The sequence below is a fragment of the Dicentrarchus labrax genome, unplaced genomic scaffold (assembly GCF_905237075.1).
Source record: "Dicentrarchus labrax unplaced genomic scaffold, dlabrax2021, whole genome shotgun sequence".
NCBI lineage: Eukaryota > Metazoa > Chordata > Actinopteri > Moronidae > Dicentrarchus > Dicentrarchus labrax.
In genome coordinates this window covers 2,536,279-2,548,828 of record NW_026136715.1, presented here as the reverse complement: position 1 = coordinate 2,548,828, position 12,550 = coordinate 2,536,279, and the positions used below count along the sequence as shown (strand labels likewise).

Sequence of the window (12,550 nt, the reverse complement as noted above, 5' to 3'; positions counted from 1 at the left end):
AGGCAGTGATATATCACATTTATAGCTTATATATATATATTAATCTGCCAGGTATTTTCTTGATTGATCTAATGATCGTTTAGTCCAGTGGTTCTCAAATTGTGGGTTAGACCGAGGAAGATAGTTGGTTGCTGAGTCTCATTCGCAGGTTGTCATATACTGATGCTGGGAACTCAACAACCAGTTAAAGTTACCTGCTGCCACTTTAAGTCCAGAGTGTCGAAGGTCAAAGACAAAATTAAAGTTAAGTTGATAATGCTGTTAAAATGTTGAAAGGAATGAAGCCATGAGGGCATAAATTACAAATCTGAAGCAATATAGTCAGGGTTGTGTATCTGCCAATTATTAAATGGATTATGAACATTTTATCCAATTCATTTTCTTATCTTGAATTAATTAAACTAAATGTATTAAAAGGTATATTGTGGCAGCACACACGCATAGTGCAAAGGCCGGATCATTGCTGCTTTCAGCTTTAATTCATATTTTAATTCAATGCATCGTTGCAGATTCTGGGCTACTGTAGAGACATGGAAGAGGACCTGCTCTCTCTGTAGATAAAAACAGCTAATTCTAAGGTAATGAAGACACAATGACTCTTACATTCAGGTGATTATACACTAATTAAAATATACCTATAATTATTATATTCCATTTCTGACAGTAGATCCTTCTAAATGTTACACACTGGACCTTTAAAATACATAAATAACAATTATTTATCTTGTAGGGATAAAGGAACTAGAGTACTGTAAGACCTAACCTCACCTGACAAATGCATTAAAAATAATGTAGCAAATCTGTTTTGAACAAGTAAGGAGTAGAACGTACAGATATTTATGTAAAACTTAGGGACTAAAAGTAAAAAGGTATCAGAAAAATAAATACTCAAGTACAGCTACCTTAAAAACGACTTAAGTACTCTAATTACAGTACTTCTGGTATTGTACTTGTAATTGTAAAACCTAGTCTAAACTTCTTAAATACACCCCATAGTATAATTTAAAAAACTAAACTATAATAACTCTACTCTCAATCCTCAAACCACCAAAATGTCCTGACTTTGCATAAATGTCTTCCAATGCCTCTAACTAGTCCTCACAAAGACAGACAGACACACACACACACACACACAGAAGAAAAGCACCTGGCGCTCAGGTCTATTCAGGATATGCGTAGTCCATGTTTATTTATTAGTTGACAGTTTGGGGTTAGTTTGTCAGCTACAGTACAGCGCACAATGCAACAAGCAGGTACAACATCAGCACACCTCAATATTGCAGTACACCCCCCCAACACCTCCCTCACCCCACCCCCCTCCCCTCTGTATATGTGTGTTTGTGTTGAACCCCGTCGTCCCCCCTCCCTACACACCCCCCCCCACTGTTATCATGTCCCTGCTCGATCCTGTGATACTGATTATTTTTATTGTGTTACTGATCACATCATCGCTACTGATGACAATACTGTAACTGAGAATAGCACTGTTGCTGTGGTTGTTATTTAGCAGTATTGTTATTATTTATACCTAAAGTTTTTTTGTCTTTATTTTATTTTATTTTTTCTAGTTTTTGTGGGGTTTTTCCACCCCCAACGTGTTTATATGTATAAAAGAAGGCTGCGACAGACAGGCAGACAGACAGCTGTACAGTCAGCGTCAGGAGCAGAGAGAAAGACAGGAGCTTGGGCCGAGACCTGGGAGGCGTTTAACAAGGCAACATGTTGGACTGAGAGATGTTTTCATGGTCCTCCTTTTGTCTGATTCAACACAAAACAAAGATAAACATCCTGTAAACATCCTGTAAACATCCTGTAAACATCCTGCGATTTCATGCAGGATGGTGAGTTTACTGATGAGAATAAACTGGAGGCCCACAACCTACGTCGCCCACACTAAGCAGCAGTCCAGACTCTGGCTTGGTCCACAGGTACACAGGTATTTTTAAAACAGGGTTTTCTCTCTTCGTTCTAAAAGAAAACATCCCGTACACAAAAAAACAACTAAAGAAAAATCTCCAATTGAAGCACTGTGAAGACTCTGCTCTGTCGTGTATTCTGATGCCTCTGTTCCTCAATATAGTGGAAGATTGACTGTACATTTACATGTAAACATACAAAAACTCCTTTTAGCAAAGCTAGTAGTAGCACTGTTTTGGCCACCAAATGTCGCTGCACGTTCTTACGTCACAAGACCAAAACTCTGTTCCCTGTCTACATGTCAGGTTACTGAGGAGCCACTGAGAAGCTCATTGTGGTCGGCATCTTGGCAGTCCTGACTCTGCTGGCTCCTGGATAAATATGGGCAAAGACCCCCCACAATCAGAGCAGCCATACTCTTAAATGAATAAATTTAAGCCTTTATGTGATCTAAACAGGTGAGTTATATAGAAATTCACCTGCTGTACAGTTGTCATGAACGGGGTTAATTAACCATAGAGACTAAAATGGTTTATTGTACCAGGCTGTAAACATGTTTATTTCTGCTGTTAATTTGTTTACTTTAATATGGGGCCTTATGGAGATTGACTCACTGCTGGAGTCAGCCTCTAGAGGCTGTTAGAAGAACTGCAGTTTTTGTTACTTCCATGTTTGCTTCATTTGCCAGCTAGGTGTTTTCTAAAAAGTTTGTGTTCAGGTACCTAACTCTTTCTAAACGAAAGACGAAAGGCCAAAATGCTTAGAGAAATCCACATTTAAAAAAATACTTGTGTACTTGTTGCCTCACACAGTGTTTCATCATGTTCAGGGTAAATGGATCTTTGCGAAACAGTGATGTGAACTGTCCTGTGAGAGTCGGTGGCTGTGTGACAAAGTTAAAAGGGACTTTCTGCTGCCTCTAACTTTCTTTGTGATTGATCATTTTAAATGCTTATGTTGATTTTGTCAGACGTCCATAAAGAATGATTTTGTGTCACTCACACTGTTATTTGCCCAACTGAAAAGAGGAAGAAGACGAGATTTAGCTGTTTTTCTATTGCTCAGGTGTGTCACTGTGGACAGAAGTTAGATAACCTAATCCTTAACCCACATGGAAACTCTGTAGATGCAAAATATTTACATGGCTTAGTGTAGATGTAGTCAAAGAGATTACTGCTGGGCACTGGGAGACATTTTCCTTCATTAAAATGAACACAGACACTGTAGTTTATTTTGACTCAATCCCATGTACACAGCCCTGCAGCTCCAAATACTCACTAAAGCACCAAATGTGGATTAATTGCTGCTGGAAATAGTCAGAACAGTGACCAGCAGTAGGAACCAATGGGCTTGGAGCCGAGAGATACAAACAGGAATTCAGAAAGTATCGAGAGACGGACTAACACATTGTTGGTTTTGGTCTTTTCATGGGATTTGTTGACAATGATAAAAATAAAAATAAAAAGTCTCTCTGCTCCTTGTGTGTGAAATGACTCATCGGGCTCATCTCTCCGCTCCCTCTCTGCTCCACAAACATTAGAAACAAACTTCAGCTCTGGGTCCAAAACACATGGCAAGTCCCTGGTTGGTGATCCTGCTTCACATAATGTGTCAGACCGAGTATGTCCGACGCAGTGAAGCCACAAAAATAAACCCTCTAAGTATTAAGATCGATTTCCGATATCGCTCCATCCGGGGCTGCAGAAGACATCACAGCGCTGCCTCAGCGAGGTGTATAAATGTTGACATATATGACATGAATTCTTAATAATCAATATTATCTGCTGCATCTCTAAGCGCTATAAAGAAACTGGATGAAGGGAGGGGTGGTTGTTCTCGCTATGATTCTAGTCTTCTCTAAATGTCTCTGGGCTACTAATGGACACAAGGTAAACCTAAGAGGAGATGATGGTGGGAGGTGGGTGGGGTTTGGGGGTGGGGGGGGTAGTATGATACAAAGGCCAGCGAAGGAAACGCTGCAGCACAAACTCAAACAGAGCATAATAAAAAAAATTACAATTTGATCATCTTATAAAAAGAAGCAATGGAAATTAAAAAATGACAATCTCAAGGTTCTATTTACATTCAGAGAACGATACATCAGATTCTCTATTTCTGTCAACTCCTCCTCCTCCTCCTCCTGTTTGTCTTCCTCCATCCTCCCTCTCTCCTTCAGAGGGTCCTATATGGTTTTTGCTACAGAGGACCGGCTTCCATAGGCCTCCATTTTATGCATGCATCAGTGTGTGTGTGTGTGTGTGTGTGTGTGTGTGTGTGCATAGGACTGTCTGTAATCACATGCTATGGTGGCCCAGAAAGTTCAATGCACCTACAAAAACATGTTAAAAGACACAAGCAAGCGAAGAAAACGGCGTGCAGCATTTAGAAGAAAATATAGAAAAGCCGCACAGAACTGAATGTAAACTACTCACAAAATAACTGTTTCCAGGGGACACTAAAAAGTGATGGACACACTTGGGTTACACTATTTGTTGCTGTGGTTTGTGGCCCATGAAGTCGACTATCTGTCAGTGGTGTTTTATTCAGTTTTAACATTCTGATTGGTTGAGATATTACTGCTAATAATATAATATATAATAATATTTGCTACTAATTTAAAATTGCCTTTGGTGATAATCACCAGTTCAAATAATAGTCATAATATGTGAATCGAAACAATCTGATTCGTTTTATGCCACTCCTTCTTTTTTAACATCTGTTGTTGACCTATGTCTATTTATGTGCTGAGCAATGCCCCTTCAGAAGTTCACTGGTCAATATCTTGAAAACTAAACAAGATATCAACAAGCCTTATGCAGCGTTTGATAAGCATTGTCCAGTGATGATTCACAGACGATTTCGTAGCAACTGGACCGACAGTTTAGGAGGAAGCGTCAAAAACGTGTTTTTCAAAAAATTTGAGATGACGGAAAATCTAGTTTGGTGGACTTTTTGTAGAGTGCATTGAGCTGTGTGTCCAATTTTAAGTCAATCAGACTTCCAGTATGAGGGGCGTGGTCTTATCAAAATAGCCTTTTTGGACCTTAATTACAGCACCACCATCTGGCCGAATGGGCTCATATTTCTTTGGAAGCACATGCACGTGATTTTCAGTTATTGGGCCAGGTTTCACGTTTCTAGCTCATTCCAGCTCCTGGCAGTATGAGCCAATGCAGCAGACAAATAATAATAACAATAAACCAACACAAAAGCAATATGGTAAAAAAAAAAACGGTTAAACCGTTGTTCTGTTGTGTTCTCTCTGTGTGTTTTCAGTGCTTTGAGCTCTCTGGGCCACCGTGACATTCTGGTCCTGCATTTTACCCGCGGCGGCGCAAAAAATTATGGAAAAGGAACGAGTGTGAGGAGGAATGGATGACTGACGGACGGATGGACAGAACGAGGAAGGAGAGGAGGCTCAACTGGACTCTCTTAAGGCAACATATCTCGCATCGCTGCAGGTTACAGGGCAGGGATGGAGAGCATGGACAATCACGCACGAGCACACACAGAGTAACAGTCACTCTTTAAAAACTCTAAATATCAACTAAATGATTCTGAATGCCTCGGGGAGGGGCGTGCATCTTAGGTTTGACAGCCACATCAATAAATAGCAGGACCATTCCCGGGCGCATGCAAACAAACACAAATAAATAGCTCGCCAACAGCACAAAGAAAGACACGTAGTGGTGACGTTTGACAGTGATGCACAACAGGTAAAAAAAACCTACTGAAAATGGTGTTTATATAAAAAAATGTATATGAAATGTGTTGATGAGACATAATGAGACGTAAATGTTTGTATATGATGAAAGATGAAGACATTTTGTTCGAACAAGATGAAATTGTGTTTTTTTTTCCCCTTTTCTTTGTTTCACTCTTCATCACATCAGCCATCAGCACCAGCTGTTGGTAAATTCAAACGCTTGTGTCCTTCTCGGTGACCACGAGCTGAATACTAAACTGGGATGCGCCACTCAAACATTATAGAAGTCTTAGCTAGTAGAACCTTTAGTAACGTGTAAATCGGTTTCTGAAGAGCCGTTGTGAAGCTCGGTGTGGTCGGCTCAGGCTGTCGCCATCTTGACTCCACCGTCTCCCGGCTAATCCAAAAATAGGCACGAGGTGGAGCGTGGGTAATTATGTATAACTATAAGCTGGACCCCATAAACAGTTTTTTGCACCAGGCTGTAAACAGGTTTAATATTGAGCCTTGCAGAGATTGGCTCACTGTTGGAGCCAGCCTCTAGTGGCTGTTAAAGGAAGTCCAGGTTTTGTTACTTCCGTGTCGGCTTCATTTGTCAGCCACGGGGGCTGCCTCTTGTTGCTGAGCAACATCTGTGGCAGTGTCCAATCAGAAAGCATTCGAAAATGTAAACGAGTTAGTCAACTGCAGCATCGATAACGGGCAGAAATATGCACTTTGTATCAACTGATAGCGAACATACTGTAGTTTTTAAATTAGCTTGTCTACGCCATCTAGTGGCGTTACTGGGTGTGAATATTTAGAAACTCTACGCAAGAACTAGTTTTTGTGGTGCGATCCCGCTTTAATTTAGTGACGCATACATTTCTACTTTAAAGTTTGAAGTTACGAACAGCTGGTGCAACTTGCTCCTGTCCTCCACGTCCCTCTGTCTTTCTTTCTTCAGTAGAAGAGTGAATGGATGTCTGATTGTATGTGTTTGCTTGTGTGTGTGTGTGTGTGTGTGTGTGTGTGTGTGTAAACTTGTAGTAGAAAAGGCGAGACTTCCTGTAAACAGCTTCACTGCATAAACCTGTGGAATGTATTGAGACAGTGTGTGTGTGTGTGTGTGTGTGTGTGTGTGTGTGTTCTTGCACTATAACATTACAGGCAGTGGAGTCAGGAGTGGTCAGTCCCTTTGTGTTTTGTTGCAGGCAGGGAGTGTGTTTGTGTGTGTGTGTGTGTGTGTGTGTGTGTGTGTGATGTGTGTGTATTTGTTTGTAATGTGTGTGTCTAGCTGGGCCGGTTCAGGATGCTCGACATGGATGGAGCGATGGGGGGAGGCGGGACTGCGTTAACAGGGGAGGCGGGACCGGAGCTCTCGTTGCCGGGGGGAGCGGGCCCCCGGTTGCTGTACTGGCCGATGAAGGAGCCGTCCTCGTTGAACTGGATGTCCACGCTGTCTCCGTATTCAGCCAGAGAGTCGTCGCTGCCCAGCTTGCTCTCCCCGCACAGAGACGGCTGGCTGTCTGAGCGCTTCTCATCTGCATCGCTGAAAGACGACGGAGAAAGAATCATCAGTAATTAACTCTCATATTAAAGCTGGTCTCAAATAATAACCGGGGCTGCCACGGCCAGCACACTGGTTGGGGTGGAATTATCTGTAGCCTTCTACAACAGCTCACATGCTAACAAGCTAAATTAAGTTTAGTAATAACATAATGAAACATAAGAATATATTTCCACTAATTCAAACAGTACAACAGAGTCATGTTATTCTCTCATCTGCTGCTCTAATGTTGTAGGTTTTTCACATTAAAAGCCTGCTTGTATGAGGAGGTGAACATTTTTGAGTAAGTGTTGCCTGACATGACTCTTACTGCACTGATGGAATTTATTATTAATTATACTGAAACAACGGGTAAACAAGGAAGGAGGGAACAAGGGGAAAACTGTAAATAAAGTTCTGAGGTAGTTCACAGCACAGTCATGGGCACAAGAAGACAGGAAGCAAAACATGCATGGAAGAGTTAAAGAGGCAGTTCCTCACCTCTCCAGGGATCTGCAGGCAGAGCATTAAGGAAAGAAAGAAAAGTGAGATGAAAAGGAAGGAGAGCCGGGTGCGTTAGGGACATACGGTCAAATGAGACAAGCAGCTGAAAAGAGTTAAAGCAGGTTTCATTCCAAAATAAAGTTATTTATGTATAAATATATACCGTATAGGAAAACTGTAGATAGGTTGTTCTTATGATGGATAAAGTTTAGTATTTTAATTTGAAAAGAAAATGAATCAGCGATGCGTTGTTACGAAAGCTGGTGAAGCGGCACTGGGTCGGAGGCAGGAAACTGAGTGGGATCAGGGGGAACACATTATCAGTGGGTGTGTTAGTGTTAATCCGAGTCAATCAAATCGGCTCCTGTCCTTCCTCTTAGAGGCAGTGCACTCTTTACTCTCAAGAGTCCACGCTGGCAAAGCATCATCATAACTCTCAGTGCGGGCAGGGTCCCCACAAGAAACCACACAGAGCAGTTTGACTTCGCTTAACCAAATGTTCAGTGCATCAGGAAACCGACCACTTAAAGATTAGTTTACTAAAGAAGTGCAAAGTACATTTACTCAAGTACTCCATAAGTACATCTTTGAGGTACGTTATCTACTTATTTATTAGTATTTCAATGTTCTTCAAAGTCTCCTTCTCATCCAACATGAACACACACCTCGTCCTCAACTTGTTGTACAAGCGACCAAACCATTGACAGTGTATATAACGGACAGACCTTCAGGGTCTGTGAAGTGAAGCCAACGAAGAAGTCTCTTAAAGCTGCATTCTGTGTAATGACCAGCAGGGGGCAGCTCCATTGGCTGCAATAACACACTGATACCCCACAGTCTTATGGAGAAATGAGCAGACTTCTCAGTATATTTATGAGCTCAGTAAACTGTTTCCTGATGAGTTTCTGGTCTCAGTCTCTAGTTTCAGTCTTCTTCCATACAGCATGATGTTCATTTAGTAACTGATGGTCCCATTTAGAGTCAAATACGTCTGTCTAGTGCACCACACAAAATCTAGATCAAACTAGGGGCGGCTGCTGCATTTTTTATAACACAATATACAGAATTCGAGATTTGGACGACTAAATACCCATACACATAGGTTTTCAGCTGTACAAAGTTTGGTTTGGGGTTTAGTTACTCTTTAATGTTCATACGTATCCGGCACACCTGTGGAAACAATAAAGGTGGTGCCTATGACTCGAGTTGAGGAAAGACCCACCTGTACTCTCCAAAGGTCTCGTCTTTCATTGGCCGAGCTTCAGAGTCCACCTCCTTGTCTTCTTTGTCTTTCACTGTAGGAAAAAAACCTGTCAAAATCTGTATGTGCTGGTGTTGTAATGTAAAGATACCGCGCCAGAAATATGTGAGGATTCAAATCAGTGACGTTAAAAATCGTGATGCCTAATAAAGAAATAAAAAAGGATTCCATAATATGGTAAAGAGAAAATCATGAGTCGTGAGTTGAGTGTTACATCTGTAGCCAGTGTGTGTGTGTTCAGTTGTGTATGTGAGTGTATTGTCTCACCTGCGTATTTGCCGCCCTTGCTGCGTTTGATAAGGCAGAGGATGAGCAGTATCAGCACCAGCAGCACGATGGCGCTGATGAGTCCTATAAGCCAACCTTGGGTGGCAAACCCACTGGACATGGCCGTTGGCACTGAGAGACAGGGAGAGAGAGAGAGAGAGAGAGAGAGAGAGAGAGAGAGAGAGAGAGCATCAGCATTTCATTCTGGTAAATAAAAAGTAAAAAAAGAAGAAGTATGGTGAATTAGCTATTAGACAGTACAGACAATGGTCACTGGATTACTTTGATACTGAAGTTTCAGTAGTTTATCACTACTTTAACTTCAACCAGAGTCTTATCTGTACTTCTGCTTGAATAAAGAATGTGTATACTTTTACCCACCTCTAGTTTTTCTTTTTTTTACCATTAATGTACGGGCCCTCGGTTAGAGTTTACAGTAAGGAGAACATCACATACCGGGTCCTGTAGTCTCTGCCCATTCCTCCCAGTGAGTGGAGTTTCCTTGCATTATCTTAAGGTGGTAAAAAGTTCCTGGTTGGAGGCCTGACAGCGAATAGAAACCCTGCGTGGAGTTCAGCACCTCTGACTTCTCCCATTCACTCCCAGCTGCAGCAAACACACACACACACACACACACACACACACACACACACACACACACACACACACAAGAATATCGTAGAATATAGTTAACTTTTTTATATTTCTTGTATGTCTTCTAATATATCTGATCTGATCTTGTGTTATAGCAGTAGTGACTTCAACATCAAATGGAGCCTATAAGCACATTTAATAATTAATAACGGCATCCTCTTCTCGCTCCATTTCCCCCTCCATTTTTCTCTTAGAGTCCTTATCTTTCTTACCGATCTTCCTACGGTAGTGGATTTTGAAGGCGTGGTTCCTGTCTCGCTCTCCGGGCACCCAGCTCAGGTTGAGTGCTGTGTTACTGGAATTTATGGTGATGTTGGATGGAGGAACTGGAAGGAGAACGAGAGGATTAATACAAGTTAGGAATTAACAAAAGGAGAGAAATAACAAGAGGGTGAACTTGTGATTTCACCTCCTTCGAGCAAGGTGGCGTTCCTCTCAGTGATGGGAAGTCCATCTCCAGCGGCGGTGCGTGCGATCACACTGAAGATGTAGTAGGTGCTGGGGTCCAGAGCATCCAACTCGATGTGAGTCACACTGGGATCACTGATGATCTCCATCTGCAACGGGCTGCTCATCACATCTGCAGATCAAACACAAACCAGGGAGTTGTAAGCAGTGGTGCAACGCAACACATTTGATGCAGTCTTTGTGGTAAGGCAACAAAAACACAATGGTTTCTCCTCTCCTTTTTACCCTGTGTTTAATTATGTAATTGAATCTCCTGCCTGTAGGAGACCTTACCCTTTTGATACTGCACCACATATCCAGTCAGTATGCCGTTAGGTTCAAGTGGAGGGGTCCAGTAGAGATTCAGTGATTTCTCTGATGGGCTCTCGAACGTCAGTGATGCCGGCTTACCAGGCACTAAAGCAGACACACGGTTAAAGCACACGCCAGTTGGCATTTCTATTAAATACATGTGTCTCTTATTGTAACTTCTCATCCAAACTCACCTCCCTCTGGGGTGTTGAAGTGGTGCGGTGGTGAGTGTGGGCCCTCCCCTTTGCTGTTGAAGGCAGTGATAGACACCGTATACCTGGAATACAGCTGCAGCCCTGTCACATCCTCTGAGGTCTTCGTGCTGGAGACCACCACCACCCTTCTCTCCCCGTCGTCCTTCCCCCGCTCCAACCTCTCCTCCTTGTGGTGCCGTTTTCCGAGCGACCTCCGGCCCCGCACCTCCCGGGGACCCAACCTCTTGATGTAGAGCTGACATGGAGGCGAGAACGATGGATGCGTTAGTGTTGCCTGAAGTGCTTTCTTTACAACTACAGCAACAATTACGAAAAGAAATCAGTTGTTTATTCTGTTATCATTCTTTGGTTCCAGCTTCTTAAATACAAGGATTTGCTGTTTTTGTAATGTTTTATATGATTGTAAACTTTTTACATTTAAAGACATCACATTGAACTCTGGGGCATTGTGACAGGCATTTTTCCCAATTTAGACTAAATGATTAATTCAAAAGTTAACCTGTAGACAAATAATTGATACTGATTATTAACTGGAAGCAGTGTTTATTGAAATGTAAGAATCCGAAGCCTTTACATGTTTTTTTTTATATGTATTAATCCCTGTTTATTGCCAATGTGTGAACAGGTTGTAATGTAACTTAGAAAATGAGATCTTCCCCAGACGATCTCTGTTGCCTGTGGACTGATTTACAGGTGTTTCTATGACCTGAGCCAACAGAGAGCACAGCCATCTTTTCTTGCTCAGGAGTTTAGAGGAACTGGTACCTTGTATCCCTTCAGCAGACCTCGCACATTCTGGGCTGCGTTCCACTTGACTCTGACTGTGCTGTTCATCACGATTGTTGCAACTCCTGTGGGCGCTTCCTCAGGCTCTGAGAGAGAGAGAGAGAGAGAGAGAGAGAGAGAGAGAGAGAGAGAGAGAGAGAGAGAGAGAGAGAGAGTAATTAGGATGAGCTCTCAGATATAAAAATAAGTATTTAACAAAACTGCATAATAATTTAAACTAAGGAGCTTTTTTCTTTATGTATGAGTTCATATTGTGTATTTGCCTCCCAATAGCACCTATATACATAGCTTCACATAACTAATTAAAACCAAACTTATCAGGAAAAATGAACACTTGAACATACATCAGAGAGCTAAGAAATACTCAAAATGACAAAAACAATCTTTTGATTTTTTTGTTTGGCCCATCTGCTAACATGGAGGCAGCAGGCTTTAAGTCCTATACTGCAGTCAGCCACCAGGGGGCGATCAAGATGTTTTGGCTACTCTTCTGGAGAGCTGTCCATCAGACACAACTACCGGACAACACCCATTAACGTATACAGAGAGCTTATCACAGGATGCCTCGTCAGCCAGTGTCCAATCATGATACAACAACACAGCAAACAAGATCAATTATTACTCCTATCATTGTTATTTTAAAACCATGAAGGTTTATGAAATCTTTATATGCCTGACGTCAACTCTATGGCAGGGCCACCACAACACTAATGCATGAAGAGGTAAACCAGACAGACAGAAGCCTTCTATCTAATATCTGTTCTGGTCTGGTATCCACTACTTATTACACGTCCATGGCAACAACCAGTCTCATGAACTCGTCAAGCTACTGTATCTAACTCGAGTAAAGGCTATATGTCGGCCAGCCTGTCAGCCAAACTGAGACCAAGTTTCACTATCAGAATTCAATCTGTTCGGTCCAATAGCGCGATTAAATTATTTTATCTCCATAA

General features: G+C 41.9%; 1 protein-coding gene across 6 annotated transcripts in view; it reads right to left on the bottom strand.

Moving 5' to 3' along the window:
• Nucleotides 1-1,159: 1,159 nt before the first annotated feature.
• LOC127377951 (neural cell adhesion molecule L1.1) overlaps nucleotides 1,160-12,550 on the bottom strand; it is a 46,889-nt gene continuing 35,498 nt past the window's right edge. For 5 of the 6 annotated variants that reach the window (XM_051426305.1, XM_051426304.1, XM_051426302.1 and 2 more), the window contains 10 exons: nucleotides 11,577-11,683; nucleotides 10,791-11,046; nucleotides 10,579-10,701; nucleotides 10,247-10,417; nucleotides 10,050-10,163; nucleotides 9,640-9,789; nucleotides 9,184-9,315; nucleotides 8,878-8,950; nucleotides 7,653-7,664; nucleotides 1,160-7,154 (listed from right to left, as the gene is read on the bottom strand). In XM_051426305.1, coding sequence (XP_051282265.1) covers nucleotides 6,896-7,154; nucleotides 7,653-7,664; nucleotides 8,878-8,950; nucleotides 9,184-9,315; nucleotides 9,640-9,789; nucleotides 10,050-10,163; nucleotides 10,247-10,417; nucleotides 10,579-10,701; nucleotides 10,791-11,046; nucleotides 11,577-11,683 — 1,397 coding nt within the window. In that variant the 3' untranslated portion in view covers nucleotides 1,160-6,895. The remainder of the gene's footprint in view (nucleotides 7,155-7,652; nucleotides 7,665-8,877; nucleotides 8,951-9,183; nucleotides 9,316-9,639; nucleotides 9,790-10,049; nucleotides 10,164-10,246; nucleotides 10,418-10,578; nucleotides 10,702-10,790; nucleotides 11,047-11,576; nucleotides 11,684-12,550) is intronic. The other variant, XM_051426306.1, reaches the window with a different exon arrangement.